The sequence below is a fragment of the Triturus cristatus genome, chromosome 5_1, assembly GCF_964204655.1.
Source record: "Triturus cristatus chromosome 5_1, aTriCri1.1, whole genome shotgun sequence".
Taxonomy (NCBI): Eukaryota; Metazoa; Chordata; class Amphibia; order Caudata; family Salamandridae; genus Triturus; species Triturus cristatus.
The window spans coordinates 95,181,240-95,198,192 of NC_140587.1; the positions used below are offsets into that span (position 1 = coordinate 95,181,240).

General features: G+C 49.5%; 1 protein-coding gene across 3 annotated transcripts in view; it reads left to right on the forward strand.

Annotated features, from left to right (window-relative positions):
• The window catches only part of LOC146830297 (uncharacterized), a 123,057-nt gene that overhangs the window by 22,926 nt on the left and 83,178 nt on the right, over positions 1–16,953 (forward strand). For all 3 annotated transcript variants that reach the window (XM_085604502.1, XM_085604503.1, XM_085604504.1), the window contains exon 2: positions 15,152–15,198. In XM_085604502.1, coding sequence (XP_085460628.1) covers positions 15,152–15,198 — 47 coding nt within the window. The remainder of the gene's footprint in view (positions 1–15,151; positions 15,199–16,953) is intronic.

Sequence of the window (16,953 nt, forward strand, 5' to 3'; positions counted from 1 at the left end):
ATGTCTCAAAGTTTGAGGAAGATGTCATCTTTCGACCGACCAACCCTTTTTTCAACAACATAAGGGATTGGCATCGGTATATAGACGATGTTTTGATAATTTGGCGGGGGGATAGGGCCTCGGCTGAGACCTTCCTAACTTGGCTCAATTTGAGAAATCCTTTCCTATTCTTCACTGGATCAATCACGAACAATACTCTCCCCTTTCTCGACTTGAATATCAAAGCCGAGGGAGGGGGTCTGAGTAGTAGTGTGTTCCACAAAGATACAGATAGGAACAACTTACTATCTTTTCTGAGCTTCCACCCACGGACCCTGAGAGAGAATCTTCCCTATGGACAGTTTCTGCGTCTTCGCAGGAACTGTTCACATGTGGAAGAGTACAAAAAGGAAGCAACCTTCCTGAGTGAGAAGCTAAGAAGTAGGGACTACCCTGAGGGTGTAAATAAAAAGGCCCAAAAAAGAGCAAGGAATTGCAACAGGGATGTTCTCTTGGAGACCAATCAGAGAGAGACCACAGACAGGAGTATTTGTGTGACCACATACAACGCAGTTTCAAACAACCTTAAAAAAATCATCCATAAGAAGTGGCAGATTCTTAATTCAAATGGACTGAACCAACCTGTCCCTTTATTTGCTTTTAAGAAGAGTGCGAGTATTAAGAACATAATCGTAAATACTCGCCCGAGACCAACAAGAGAAGTGGGTCACTTGGGTTTGGGCCCACATTTTTTACCCCCGATTGTTGGGCATTATGCCTGTGGATCGTGTAGAGCCTGCCCCTTGTCAATTAATGGGAAAAACATTGACATTGGTTTGAGGAGTCCGTGGGAACTTAGACAGCACACTACATGTAACACTGAAAATGTCATTTACATTCTGAGGTGCCCATGTAATCTATTATATGTGGGCATGACAACACGAAAAGTAAAAGTTCGAATTTTAGAACACATGAGCACAATACGCTGTGGTAAATCCAACACGAAACTTACAGCTCACTTTCTAGAACAAAAACATGATGAGAAAGACTTGAGGTGGCTAGTGGTGGACAAACCCTTTATTCCGCAGAATGTGAGTGACACTTCCAGCTTCCTACTACTGAGAGAACAGAGATGGGTAGAGCGTGTGAAAAGCCATACCATAGGACTAAACGATGGAATCCCATGGTTCCAGTTGTATGGTATCACACAATAGGATCTGATATAATATAATGAATATAAGATCTGTATTGACTGCGAAGAAAGGAATAAAGAAGAAAATAAAATTTCAGTCTTTGAACATACTGCTCTCTCATATATGATAGGGACATTATACCCTTAATTAATACTCGGGAGCATGATTAAATACGAGTATATAAAAACCCTCCCCGCCTTTCCTCCAGAACGGAGAGAAATACCTCGAGGTTAACTACTTTGTAAAGAACCGGTAGAAATTCAAAGATGGCCGCCTTGAAAACAACTGGGCAAGAGAGCATCTAGAAGGCCTCTTTCTATTGCATGGATACAGCGAGGGTGCTGGTTAACGAGCAGAAGGGGCATGGTTGACCGCGTCTATACGGAAACAAGGTTCCCCAGTGTTTAAAAAGGACACGAGAGAAGTGCAGCACATCGGCAGAGGACTGACGAGGGGAAAGAGGAACGTGTGCCTCTTTGGAGTAGTAAGCGTTTATTTATTTCTTGATGCGTGAGTGGAATTAATGCTCTATATGCACTGAATTAAGTGCTTTGATCGCTCGAAAGGAGAGACTGTGTGGGGACGAATAAACCGCAAATATAGCGATTATTGGGTAGTTGTCTTTACAAATTTTCAACTACCGCCCAGAACACACTAGGATGTGAAAGGCAAGGAACTGAAATACGCAATAGGTCTCTTTGACGAAAAAAGCAATTCCAAAATAAGTGTCTCTGTGGCATACAAACGAGTCTTTTGCTCGGAGTCATTGACCATTTTTTTTATGCAGAGTGTGACTACAAGAGCACCCGCCCCCGCAGCCCCGGGTTTAGAAAAATTTTCGTAAACCCTTGTGAGTATGTCTATGTTAAATGTATAGATGGGCACACAGAAGGGGTGAGAGAGACCATAAAAATGGGGGATGACACAGTTTTTGGTACTGTACAGAGCATGTTTTTATCAATAGCGTGGGGGTGTTATTCGGATCACTATCAGGACACATAAGCACAAAGGTGACTCGTTATACCCGCGAACCTGTTGCAGAAGGGTCTGGGTGCGAGTGTTTCCCACAGTTTGGCTACTGGGTGTGCTGGGAAATGGGCTGCAGTGTGATAACATGGTTCACATATGAAGGATGCATGGGACATAGAATGATGTTTCATTTTTAGAATAAGAGGTTTGGAGGGAATGACTATCCACTGTTTTCCTCTTCCTCCTATAGATATGTTCCTCCTCTTGGAATTTCCTAAAAGAGCGAGACGGGTATATTGTCCCGAACGTCTAAGGTAATAAGTACTCGACAAGGGGTACACCATAGGGACCAACACCCTGATGAATGCCAGAGTGACCCGGCTGGGCACACGAATAGCTGGCAGAAACATGTTGGTTTCAGCAGGGGGATTATAGGGTCGTTACCTGCCCTGGATACCCCATTCCTTTCATTTTAACCCTGCCAGAGGTTGACATGAATAAAGTGCGAGAGTCAACCCCTAGACAGTTTTAAATTTCTTTCTGCTTTTCTTTTGGTCCCTTGACTTTGAGAGACTATCTGTTGTCTTTCTCTTTGAGAAGCACAAATTTGTGTTTATTCTAACTATTCTGTCTTTATACTCTACCCTCACCACCATCTTTCATCATTCACTCTAAAAAAATTGCGCCACACCAAAGGTGTTGGTCTGCACCTTGGTGTATGATGCGGCCCAATGATGAAGCATGACACTTTCGGGTGTGTGAGGGCAGTATTATAAAATCTACTGTCCTTCCCCTGTACCTGATCCGAGCCCTGGCAGGCCAGCCCGCTAGGCGTGGGGTGGCGTTCGGATAACCCTGTGCGCTTCTGAAAGAGAAAACAGATACATGAAAACAGCCCCTCGCAAGTTGACAGTTAAACGACGGGGCAGGGGAGCAGCACCCTGCTGGTCGCGGTCTAGCACCGGTAAACTTGCAGCAGGCCTACCGCTTGGGTGGCGTGAATGCATGTGCCTGACACCCGACACCCCGTGTCCCTGCATAAGGAGACTTGTAACGAAGCGAACAGCAGCCTGAAAAAGCGGTCCCCCAGGCAAGGAGAACTCAAGGCCCAGTGAATCGCCTCAAGTGGCACCACAAAGAAGACGTGGCAGAACAGGCGGGGAGCCAGGAGCGGTAAGGTTCTGCCCCCCAAAAAGTCCCTTATACCCGCGAGGCACTGAGGATACAAGCTGAGGGGCGGGTGGACATGCCAATCCCTCTGGCCAAGTACCCTGCGAATCGGGCAACAGACTTTCAATTCGGCACACAATGCACGACACCGCCGCAGCCCCCGCCTGAATGCTGCCGAGTACGCAGCGTCGCAATACCACAATGCCTACGACCGCCCGCACCGGGCAGCCACGTCGGACCGGGAGCAGGGGGACGACGAGCGCACGCGGTCTCCCCCCCCACCCGGCATCCACCGGCCAGCAGTAAGTAGTGTGCGCCTCGTAATGCCTGCTAAATTATCCCCCTCTGCTGGTCCCGCTGACCCCGCAACCGGAGAGCCACCGCCTCCCCCCCACTCACATGTAGTGAGATGCGCTAAGTCGCGAGGGAGGGGGAGGGCGGGAGATCAGGAGCCAGCCTGCGGCCCGCTGTGTCTGTTGTAATGACTGCGGTCTAGTTGTTGTAGCGACATCGAACACACACCCCTACATCCGCAGGCCAGGCGTGGCCTGCGGGGAGCGAATAAAGGGAGGCAGCCCGCTCGGGGGCAGGGCTTCCGACTACAGCACTGAGTGTGGGTGGTTTTGTACTCTCCCCATTCCCCGTACCCTGTCACCTCAGCCCTGATATACTCACCGCCCATAGAGTTACGGAGAACGGGACACTGGCGACGAAGGTGGGATCCGGTCCCACGCACACCCACCCGACAACGACAAGCTGAGAAGGTCGGGGTGGCACCGGGGACCCCCACGACCCCAAAGCACGATCGAGAGGTGAGCGGGCCCGAAGATCACACGGCCCAACCCCTGTGAGCAGTGGAGGGTCCAGAAGGGCAGGCGAGGCGCGAGCAAGGCTCAACGAAGCGGGAAGGAGCGGAACCGCCGCGCGGAGCGCGACCCACACGATAAGGAGCCCTGCGCGCATGCGCAGTAACGAACGGCCTACCAGTACACGCGGGCAGCGCGAGCAGGAGGCCCGGCCAGCACGTGGCAGGGGAAGGCGCGAAAGGAAGGAGGGAGGTGCGCGCGACATCGAGGACAACCCCAGGGCTGCAAGGAGTCAGCAAGGGGCCCAGAGGGCCCGGAGGAAAAAAAAAAAAATATATATATAACAACGACGAACATTGGCCAACACAAGCTGGTCACCAACAAGCAGGGGCCAAAGTAAATCGTCGCTGCCACTCCCTGATTTTGCCAAATCACCCCACAAGCAGGAGGTACCACAGCCAAACGCTGAGAGTGTTCACACCCGGGAGGGGCGAGACGGCCATCACTTCGGGCCACGGAGGAGCAGGGAGCCAAGTGGGGGAAGCACAGCAAACTCGACGACCCACACCAGAGGGAGTCAAGCCATGGCCGACGACGAATCGGCGACTCCTGCCCGCATCCCATACCAGCACGCCGCATCGGGAGTCCTGCCACCTTTTAGCGAGGTCGAGGACCCGTCAACCGCGTCCCCCAGATGGAAACTCTGGCTGGAGCGCCTAGAGAACTACTTCATGGCGTCTAGGGAGACGGATGGGGCGATCAAGAGGTCGTTGTTACTCCACTATGCAGGGGAGGAAATTTTCAAACTCTTCAAGCACTTACCTGATACTGGCAGGGTGAACGACTACGATGCGGCTGTCCAGGCTATCAATGGTTACTTTGACCCTCAGTTGAATCTGGATTTTGAAGTATTTAAACTGGGGCAGGCACGGCAGCGGGAAGGTGAATCTATGGACCGATTCTACGCGCGGGTGAGGGAACTCGCAAGTACATGCACCAATGAAGACCAACCCAGAGCCATACGGAGACAGATTATCCAAGGCTGCAGGGATAAGACGCTAAGGGGTTTGATCCTGAGAAAACCAGGCATCTCGCTTGAGGACATACTCATATTAGCTCGGTCGCACGACCTATCAGCGGTGAGGGCCACCGCCATGGACCAAGCCCTGAACAAACACTCGGGAAAGTGCGACAACATCAAGACGGAAAAGGTGGATGCGGTAAAGACGACGGCCAAGAACAGGAACCACAGGGGCGCTCGGAAGGAAGGTTCACGAGCAAAATGCGGATACTGCGGATATGAACCACATGCAGCCAAAGAATGCCCTGCGCAGGGGAAAACATGCACGAATTGTGGGGTCCCGAACCACTTCGCATCTGTCTGTCGACGGCGAAACCACACCAAAGGACAGTGGAAACCCAAATCATTGCCGAAAACGGTGCGACAACTATCTCTAGATGACCCGATGCCCCCGGAAGGAGCCAGGGTTGCCCAAGAAAGATACCTGCCAACTGTGGACGACTACTCCGACTCCGAGGACGAAGAGGTGCACATTATATCTTTCGCACAGGAGCTGAAGCGTAGGAGGAGGCCACAACCGACGTGCACTGTTCAGTTGGGAGGGAATGAGATAACGGCCATAATCGACACCGGGGCCACAGTGAATGTGATGGGACTGCAGCAATTCAATCAACTACGACCCAGGCCACAGATAATACCGTCCAGGACAAGGATCTTTGCGTATGGGGCCCATACCCCTCTCCCACTGAAAGGGAAGATGATTGTACCCATCAAAGCTGATGAAGTCGAAGTAACAGCAACAGTCCACATCATCGACAGGGAGGCAGAGACACTGCTGAGTAGCCACACGGCAGAGGATCTGAAGCTGATAGCCTTCGCACACCGGGTCCGAACACACCAGGTGGATGAACTACTGGCTCAATTTCCAGAACTCTTCAAGGGCCTGGGATGCATCAAGTGTGACCCGATACGATTGCACATCGACAAGACGATCAAGCCGACTGCGTTGAGGCATCTCAGAATCCCGTTTCACTTGAGGCCAGTGGTGGAAAAAGAACTGGAGAACCTGGAAAACCTGGGAGTTATCGAAAAAGTCTCGGGGACCACCCCGTGGGTGTCACCCATGGTGATTGTAGAGAAACCGCGCCAACCCGGAGCCATTAGGCTGTGCATAGACATGAGACTGCCAAATCGTGCCATCAAGAGGGAACGCCACCTGACCCCAACAATGGACGATATCATTGCTGATGTAAACGGATCACGGTGGTTTTCGAAGATTGACCTGATCGCCGGCTACCACCAGCTGCCCCTGGCTGAGGACAGCAGGTTCATAACCACATTCAGCACCCACATAGGGCTCCGGCGGTACAAAAGACTTAACTTTGGGATCTCCTCGGCGGCCGAGGTGTTTCAAAATACCATCCGGGAGCTGCTGTCTGGATTGCCGGGAGTCATCAATGTCAGCGATGACATCCTCATTCACTCGGCAACGGCGGCCGAACATCACAAACACCTGCGAGATACCCTGGGGAGACTGAGTGCTCATGGTGCGACATTACACAAAGACAAGTGCCAGTTCTTTCAGCCAAAGATCGAATTCTTCGGCTACGTGTTTAGTCAGGAAGGGATTCAGGTGGATCCTCGAAAATCCAAAGCTATCAAGGACGCCCCAGCCCCGACGTCACCCACGGAAGTCAGGAGTTTTCTTGGCATGGCCACTTATTGCGGCCGGTTCATCCCGGGGTTGGCAACGTGGAGCGAACCGCTTCGCGCCTTGACGAGAACAGACACCCCGTGGAGGTGGGGACCGAAAGAGGAGGAAGCTTTCCAGGGGATTAAGACGGCACTACTGGAAAAGGCCACGCTGGCCTACTTCGACCCCAAGAAGCGGACAGAAGTACTGGTTGACGCGAGCCCCGTAGGGCTGGGTGCGGTACTTACCCAAGAACAAGGGCCGGGCCAGTGGACGGCACTAAGCTTTGCCAGCAAAGCCCTCACCCCAACCGAGGCAAGGTACGCCCAAATTGAACGTGAGGCGCTCGCCATAAAGTGGGCTTGCAACCACTTCCATCTATACCTACGAGGGCATCCGTTTGTAATGGTCACCGACCACCAGCCACTAGTGCCCCTATTCAAAGGAACCTCACCCCATCCGCCCCCGCGGATAGAGAGATGGGCGGTCCAACTGCAGCCGTACGAGATGGAAGTAGTGTATCGCCCGGGGGCCAAAAACCCAGCGGATTTTCTATCCCGTCACCCACCGGTCCCGGATCAGACGGTGACAGATGAAGCATGTGATGAATTTGCTCAGTGGGTTGCCCTCACTGCATGCCCCCAGAACATGACACTGGATGACATCAAAGAGGGGGCTGAGCTGGATTCAGTGTACATGCAGACCTTGAAAGCAGTCCAAGAAGGGTCATGGACGGGATACCTACACCAAGCGAACGCATGGGCGCAGGAAGACAGAGAATCACTCACCCAAATGTGGCGCATCCGGCACGAACTAAGTGCTACAGAAGATGGCATACTGCTACGTGGCCCACGGCTAGTCATCCCGTCGACCCTGAGACAGCGGGCGATCCAACTTGCCCACGGGGGACATCAAGGGACCACCAAAATGAAGGCCAGAATCCGAGAGAAAATGTGGTTCCCGGGGCTGGAGCAGATGGTCGAGGAACATGTCCGGAGCTGCCTGGCCTGCCAACTCACGGGCAAGCCGGACCGACCCCAACCCATCATCACGGAGGACGCCAGCCTATAACCTTGGGAAAGGTTAGCGTGGACTTTGGGAGCTTCCCCGGCGAGGGGCATACTCTAGTGGTGGTAGATGCATACTCCAAATACCCCGTGGCAGAGAAGGTGAGGTCCACGGCTTTTGGACAGGTGGGGCCCGCCCTTGAGAAGATATTCTCCATATTTGGTTACCCCAAAGAACTCCGCAGTGACAATGGGCCACCGTTTCAGGGCGCGGAATTTGCCACCTATCTCAGCCAAAGAGGGATCCGGCACAGGCGCATCACACCCCAATGGCCTCAAGCCAACGGGGAGGTGGAACGCTTTATGCGCACCCTAAACAAGACATTCCGCATAGCCATGGTGGAACAGGCTGACCCAGAGCAACGACTTCATGAATTCCTGAGGGAATATAGGAGCACGCCACATTGTACCACCCAAAGGAGCCCGTGGAGCCTCATGTTCCAAGGGACCAGGAGGGACCTCCTCCCCAGTAGCCGGGAGTGGACACCGGCGCCCGTCGACCAGGAAGGGACCCAGGAGAGACGCGAACAAAGCAATAGACGAGCCAGTCACCGCCGGAGGGCCGCATCCAAGATACCCTCGCTGGGAACGCAGGTGATCATTAAAAATAGGCGGCCCGGGGGAAAATTTCAAACCCGTTTCGAACCCGGCCTCTGGACTGTCGAGGCCGTAAAAGGGACCATGGTCACCGCCAGAAAGGGAGGGGAGACAGTGACAAGAAACGCTTCCTGGTTCAGAGCAATGTCACCGGTGGACGGCGGAGGGGGCACCGAGGGAGGGCTGCCCCTAGAGAACGCTGTGCTGGAAGAGGAAGAGGAGGCCACCGTGGAACGTACGCCAGCCACACCAGGGGGGACTGTGGCAGTTCCCATGCCCGTGGCAGCCACTGATAGCCCTCGGGCTATGATGCCGAGCGAGGGATCCCGCTCGGGGAGGTATGGATTGAGGCCAAATCCCCAGCCCAGCCAAAGACTGAGAGACTTTGCATGCCGGCTGAGACCCAACCACCGACATCAGGGGAAAGCGCAAGTATCAAAACCAAAACAAAATGTGTAAGGTGACTATTATACATGTTTCAGAGTATTGTTGGGAGGGGGAAAGGAAGAAGGAAAAGACCCCGGAGTTTGGTAGGGATGTAATGACTGCGGTCTAGTTGTTGTAGCGACATCGAACACACACCCCTACATCCGCAGGCCAGGCGTGGCCTGCGGGGAGCGAATAAAGGGAGGCAGCCCGCTCGGGGGCAGGGCTTCCGACTACAGCACTGAGTGTGGGTGGTTTTGTACTCTCCCCATTCCCCGTACCCTGTCACCTCAGCCCTGATATACTCACCGCCCATAAAGTTACGGAGAACGGGACATCTGTAACCCCACCCCCTTACCCGACCAGAAATCCATGGCCTGGTAGATCCGACACGTGCCTGCCTGCAGTACCCCGTGCCTGAGAGCGTACCCCAGAATGCGGGGCTTGAAAAGTGCATGTGCACATACTTCTGATACCATCACTGCACTTGGCACCTAACCATGTGGTAGACAGAAAACAGGTACAGTCTTGGCACCTAACAATAATGGTAGACAGGAAAACAGGTACCGTCGCGGGCTGCTCCCGGCCGCTTTCGCCAACGGCGTCAGGGCAGCATAGGAAAGAGGGCAAACAGTGGGCGGGAGAGGTATAAGTACCTCTCCCCCACCCCCTCTTGCCCAGAAGTGACACGTACATGGGGAACCCCCGAGAGTCCCCAACACTGGGAGGTTGACTTGTGTGCCATCCTGTGGTACTAGGGGGGGCGCCCTCTTAGGAGGGCCCCCTTCGTGGGTCCGGGGCAGCCCTGCAGAGGAGTGGTGGCAAGCAGTGAGGAGCGCAGCATGACATGCAGTTGCATTCAGTGACCATTTGTGAGAAGAGGCCTCAGGAGGGAGGTGGGTTCCAGGAGGGTGTGTTTTTGGGGGTGCTGGCCCGAGCAATGAGGAGCAGGGTAAATAGAAACCAAATGAGTTGATTAAGCCCTTGGGGCGCAGTGACTGACCTCAGTGTGAGCAAGTAACATTTATTGTGTATGGTTAATTAAAACTGTTTACAGTATACATATTAAATTAAGCTCAGTTCTGTAAAATCATTCGGTACGCTAAAAGTTCGTAAACGAGATTAATAGATGCATAATAAAAAAAGATTTAAAGTTTGTCTGTCCTCAGTGAGAAAGGCCAGTACATAGCCCAAAGTATGGTTCTGTCAGAGTTACTCAAACCATTACTTGAATATTTACAAGAAGTCTGCTTCAAAACAGCCCTCACCTAAACACATTAATTGATGCAAATATATTTGAAGCATGCAAAAACCATAAAAATAGTTTCTCTTTACAAGCAGTATATTTGTTTTAAATCTGTTTATAAAACCGGACTTACTTATTGCTGCTACATTGTGTTGTCTGAAGGCTGCTGTGTGGGGGGTAAAGTCTGCGGTACGCTCCACGATCACTGGAGCGGGACCACCATTTTGGAGGAAGCGTAGGTCAGCGGGCTAGTTTTCAAACCCCTGACACTACATATGGAGGCGCTTACGTGACCGTGGATGCGAGCAGCGGGCGCGCCATAGGCGCGCCGAAGGCAAGCCCATCTGTGCCCGTCCGCGCCGGGTCGCCGCCAGACGACAGACCCTCTGCCCAATCTACAGATGCCCCTCTCCGGTATTCTCGCACTGAGCTTTTGTCGTTCGACACAAAATGCCCTACTTTGGCTTGGGTTCCCCTGGCTGGTTCCTTTAGGTGCAAGCAATGCTCTTTTCAATTCCAAATAGAGGAGTCAGGCCCACTCCCTCCTGACTTCACTGAGTTTAAGTTCCTAAGCCTTAATTGTCTGTCGCTGGTGAAGCACCACGCTGACGTTTTCGACTTACTAATTGATGAGTCTCCAGATGTAGTATTCTTAACGGAGACCTGGCTCACGCAAGACTCCATTGCGGAATCCTGGCTGGCTCTCCCCAAGGTTTTATTATGAATCAAGTTAACAGATCAGGAAATAGAGGGGGTGGCATTGCAGTAATTTTTAAGGAGTCGTACCACTGCAGTTTCATTAAGTAGGACATCTTTGACTGTGAAAGCGCCTTTTTTAAAATAACGTTAAAATACAATCTCACTGTCACTGGTCTTCTTATTTATAGGCCCCCAGGGCCATCTGAAGTGTTCAGGGAAGAATTGTTGAATAAAGTTACCCTCTTCGCTAGTAAAGCGGCGAATTTTACTATTTTAGGTGACCTCAATTTACATCTTGAAAACGTTGACAAATCGGAGATTGCCAGTTTTCTGGCAGATTTAGAGGCCTGTCAGTTGGCTCAATGTGTCCCTAGGAGCACACATGTAGCAGGTCACCTGTTGGACCCTATATTTTCCAACTTAGGTTCCCTAAAGGTTTTGTTGCTGATCCCTTTGATCTGGACAGATCATTTTCTCATCTCTTTCTCCCTGCGGTGGCAAGGAAAGCCTGTTTTGAACTGCCCCGTCCCAGTCTTAAAACGTCCTTGGCACAAGTTAGACATCAATCATTTAAACCACAAGCCTCAGCTTCCACCTGATTTTGATGATGCAAATACGCGCTTTCAGGATTGGCTGACGCTAGTTTTGCACAGTTGTATCCCTGCTAAATTGAGTGTAAAAAAAAAGAGGGCAGTCTAATCCCTGGTTTAATGACGCGCTGATTAAAGCTAAAAAACACTGCAAACAACTGAAGCGCGCCTGGAGGCACACACATGATGCTGAAGCGAAAAATAAATAACTAGTGTCTATCAAGCTCTATCATAAACTGGCCCGGAGAGCCAGAGCAGAGTTTATAGCCGAAAAAATCTCGGCGAGTAATAACCCCTCTTAAACAATCTTCACCCTGCTCAAGGTCATGAAGAGCTCTGGGTTGAAGGTTGACTCACCTATTACCTCAAATTTTCAATGTGCCGACTTGGCCAGTTACTTTTTGAATAAGGTGGAGAAGATTTATAAGAGCCTCCTACCGGCCACTGGCACCACTGACCTTGTGGAAAGGCATGGGAACATTGGATCCACCGGGGTTAGTTTATTGTCGTCTTTTCCCCTGTTGTCTCTCACTGAATTTGAGTCCCTCTATTTGAAAATTAAATCAGGCTCTCCGGCTGACCCTTTGTCACCTGCTCACCTTCGTCAGTTTCATGCCCTTATTACGCAAGTGAGTAGGGATTTTGTCAATCTATCTCTAACCACAGCGTCCGTACCATCTGTGTGGAAGCACACTAAAGTTATACCTCTCCTGAAGAAACCATCTCTGGATCCATCTGAGCTGGGTAATTACCGTCCTACATCTCAGCTGCTATTTATGGCAAAGACGGTAGAAACTCAAGTAAATACCATTCTTACAGAGTTTATCAAGAGAAATGAAATTTTAGATCCCTCGCAAAACGGTTTCAGATCTCACCACAGCACCGAATCAGCTTTATTGGCAGTGACGGAAGAAATCCGTGGTAGCCTCGATGTCGGAAATTCTGCGGCCTTACTTTCTTTTGGATTTAAGTGCCACCTTCGACACTGTCTCCCACGTGCTACTTTTAAATCATCTTCAGGAGATAGGAATTAGGGGGTCGGCCCTGGCCTGGCTTCGTTCCTTTTTGGAGGGTAGATCTTTCCAGATCATGGTGCCACCTTTCCACTCTCTGGAGTATGCCCTGCAACAGCGGGTGCCACAAGGCTCAATATTGAGCCCCTTACTTTTGAACATTTATGTTCAACCTCTAGCGGCTGTGGCTAAAAGTAGAGGGTTGTCGTTGGTGTCGTACGCTGACGACACCCAATTGGTTATTGCCTTTTCTAAGAAATATAACCACAACCTTGTGAAATTTAAGGAGGATTTGTTGGTGATCGCGGACTGGATGGCTTCAAACTACCTGCAGCTGAATGCCAGTAAGTCAGAAATTCTGCTGTTCGGGAGAGACCGTGATATGTGGTCGGAGCAATTTTGGCCATATCGACTAAAACCAGCACCCCTACCTAAAGAGGCAGTTAAGTGTCTATGTGTTTGGCTTGATAGTGGTCTCTCCTTTGATATTCAATCTAAGTCAGTAGCTGGGACCTGTTTTGGGCTCCTGCGAGGAATAAAACCTCTACTTGGTTTCCTTAATTCGAAAATCCGTCAGACCACGATTTTATCTAGACTAGACTATCGCAACTCTCTTTACTTAGGCGCCAATAAGTCCAGTATTCGGCGTCTTCAGAGAATACAGAATGCAGCAGCCCGCATTCTTCTGGCGCTCCCGAAATTCTGCTCAGTGTCTAAATCTCTACCTAAACTACACTGGCTGCCAGTGGAAAAAAGAATCCAGTTTAAAACGCTATGTGTGGCTCATAGAATTCTGACTCAACAAGCACCACCGGGGTTGGCGAATCTGCTAGCCTTCTATGTTCCTCGGCGCACTCTACGCTCAGCTGACCAAGGGCTGGCTTGTATTCCCCGAGTCTTAAGAGCCAGAGCTGGAGGCCGCTCCTTTAGAACTCTCGCGGCCAGACTCTGGAACTCGCTCCCAGCCTCCATCAGTGGGATACAGAATCATCTTGCCTTTTGCAAAGCCATAAGGACCTGGCTCTTCCCGGCGTAATTCCCCTCCAGCCTTTACCGTCTCAAGTCTTTGGTTGCGCTGGGACGCCCCGTTGCTGGGACAGCCATGCGCATTACAAATCTTACAATAATAATAATAATAATTTGTTGGGCAGTAGTTCAATTCACTATTCAAAAGACAAAACTTCATGAAAACAAGGTGCTCCGTGTCAACGTTTTGACCGGAATGTTTCGGCCTGATACTTTGTCATATAACGGGGTCTTCCTCAGGACAGTGTACGGAGACATCCTGTATAGTAGAATGAATAATAGGATATTTCATTTATGTGTGCATAATGCCTCAGTTGTATTGTTTAAATCTGAATAGAGACTTAGCACTCACTTGGTCCCCTGAGTGTATTCAAGGCAGATGTTTGTCTCACAAAGTCTTCAAAGCTTCCTCCAAGAATGTGAGAAATGTGGCCTCCTCTCTGCCCCCTTAATGAAGACATCAGGGTGCGATGCGTTAGAGGCTAGCCTCCTCGGTAAGGTCCTCTGGTGCTATGAAAGTCCTTTTTGTGAGAGGCTTTGGGTTCTCTAATCAGTATCCCCGCTGGATTTGTTTATCGTTTAATATCACAGTAGCATAATTGTTCACAGTACAAAATTGTGTTAGAAAGGTGGAAATAATGTAGTAACCTTCCATGTCAGAGGTGTTGTTGCGGTTTCAAGCTCTTTCTAATATACAATATTGCGCAATCACAGCTGCACATTTTCTGTTTTTTGTGGGCTATAGAAAAGGGAAAAACGGAAGACCTCCCTCTCCTTAAAAGCCTGGACGTAAAGCAGTTGCTGACCCAGGGCCAACATTCACTTACTTGGGGCGGGGCTAGGGCTGCTCTCTCTCAGCGCTTAGAGACCTGTCGGTATTAGGCGCTTTATAAATCGCAGTTGACATAACATAACATTAGGAAGACATTGCTCGTTTCCTTGCTGAGGTCTCTGAAGATATAGCAATGCAGACCTTCTCTGTTATACTTACAGTTACTACAAACAGACATGATCTGCTGTACTGTTTATAAGTATATTTCATTGTCCGTCAGAGTACGGAAGCTGTTGGGAAAATATTTGCCAGTTACCATTACATTTTGGTCCACTTGGGCCTAATTGTGTAACAGGTTCTCCTCCCTATTACTGGAACCCACTGGATGCACAGGCTTTAAGACTGAACTTTATCCCGGGATCGAGTGGTTCTCTAGCTCACATGACCAAGGTAGCACGCTCCAAGCACATTACAATGCTTCACTTTTTGCATAGCACAAGCACTTTATCATACATTTGCAGCGCCCCGTCCGCATTTTATTATACGCACCAACATAACAAGTGACTGTTTTCTCTTCGAAGGTATTTTAAATATGTTGTATGATGTTACCATGTATCACGTGCTTTTATGATTTATTTTAAATCGAATAAAGTTTGTTTACCTACCTTACCTACAATATTCATGTTTCATAGACTTCATAGCGCGACTTACTCATGCTAATGAGTCACTTGAAGCGTCACGCATTTAGCAATGGAAAGTCGCACGGAAGGATTATTTGAAAGCTTGTCAGTTATGCTCTTGGCCACACACACTCTGCTCTCATCTCACCCTCAATGACGCACTTTCTCACTTTCTCAGAAACAATTTTATTCTTTCTTTTCTAGATGTTTCCGAACGGAGGAGTGGCTGCAGTGCAGACAAGGAATGAGAGGTGAGCGGCCCCCTTCAGGGATGATGCACCTGTCGGACTTACCCAGTACCTCTGTCTCTGGTATCTGCAGTGGCGTAACGAAACTTGAGCCCCCCCCCCTACCCCCGCAAGGTGCATGGAGGGCCACCCTCTCAGGATTCAATCATTATCTCTCGGGCCAGAGTACTGTGCTGAGGGGGCCCCTGCAGCTCAGGGCCACCCCGCACGCCGTGACTGCGGGGGCTTGTGTTACGTCACTGGGTATCTGTGTCTTTTCAGGGCCGTAGTCACAGGGGGCCTGTGATGGCCCGGCCAGGCTTTATTGACTTCTTTGCCCCCCTAAACTCTTTGGCAATAGGTTGAGCTGTAAGCCCACTTGAAGACGCTATTAAACGAAAATCTCAGCTCATTTTAAACATTAATCACCTCAAACAAAAGCACACTAGTTAAAATGCGAGACTTATCCTGCACTACAAGACAAACATATCCAAATCAGCAGGCGTGATCCTTCTTTAACCCCTTAACTGCTGAGGCTTTTTTCACCCCACTCCTGAGCCCATTTTGGCTATTTGGAGCAGTTCATGCTTAGGTCTCCATAACTTTTTTCCACATATGGTATCCAGACAAATTTGTGCCCTATTTTCTCAACATCATGGGGATTCTAAAGATACCCAGGGTTTGTGGATTCCCCTCTAGTGGACAAAAAATAGTAAAAATATATCTAAATTTTGAGTTTTGGGGGAAAAATAGGAAAAAAGCACTCTGGAAAAAAAGTTACAGTTTTGTTTTCTAAAAGTGGAATGAACACCATTTGTGCTGTTATAAACTCGCAATCTCCCTATTTTTAAGGAACATGCAGAGCTAAATCAAAAAACATTTTTTTTACCACAGTTTTGGTATTTTTCTAAAAGGTAGACCATTTTTCCTATTTTGTGTGCTTTCAACCTACTTCCAGTTTGTGGTGGAAACGTGTATGAAACCCATGGGTGATCCAAGAAAGGTACAGATTTCTGAAAAGTAGACAACATTATGAAGGGTCATATGTGTAGATCCCGCAAGGATTTCCTAAAAAAACTAACTTTTCAAACAAAGAAATATCAAAAATGAGAAAGGACAAAGCAGCCATTTGTGACTACGTTTTTATCTGTAACTTTTTTTCACAAAAGCCAATTCACTAAAGCAATATACCATTATGTACACTAGACCCTTCAAGATGTGGGGTTACATAGGATTTGTAGGTTGTCTAAGAACCCGAGGTACCCAGAGCCAATAACTGATCTGCGCTGTTCAGTGTTTCTTCATTGTGTACCGGGTAGAGACCAATTCATATGGTGAAATATGTAGACTGAAAAATGGGTATCAAGGAAACTTATGTATTTCTGAAATGGGCACTAGATGTGGAATTTAGCAGCAGTGGCTACTTGTACATCCCATAATTTGTGGGTACCCATACCAGCATATGAGTTTTTTTCAAAATGTCTTTTCTCTTACACCTCTGGCTTACATTTGGGAGGCACAAATACAGTGACATCCAGTTGGTAATAACAAATGTTCTACTATTCTATGTTGCCACACGTCTTCTGATAAAACCAGTACCTAACTTGTGTGGGTAGGCCCAGGGCGCTTGACAGGAAATGAACCAAAACGCAGCATGGACACATCTCATTTTTTCAACTGAAACCTGACCCATTTCTGGCAATGTCTGTAGCTGTGAATTTTGGGGACTAGCTCAGCCAGCACCTTGAGAAATCTAGCAAACCTGAATATTTTTGAAAA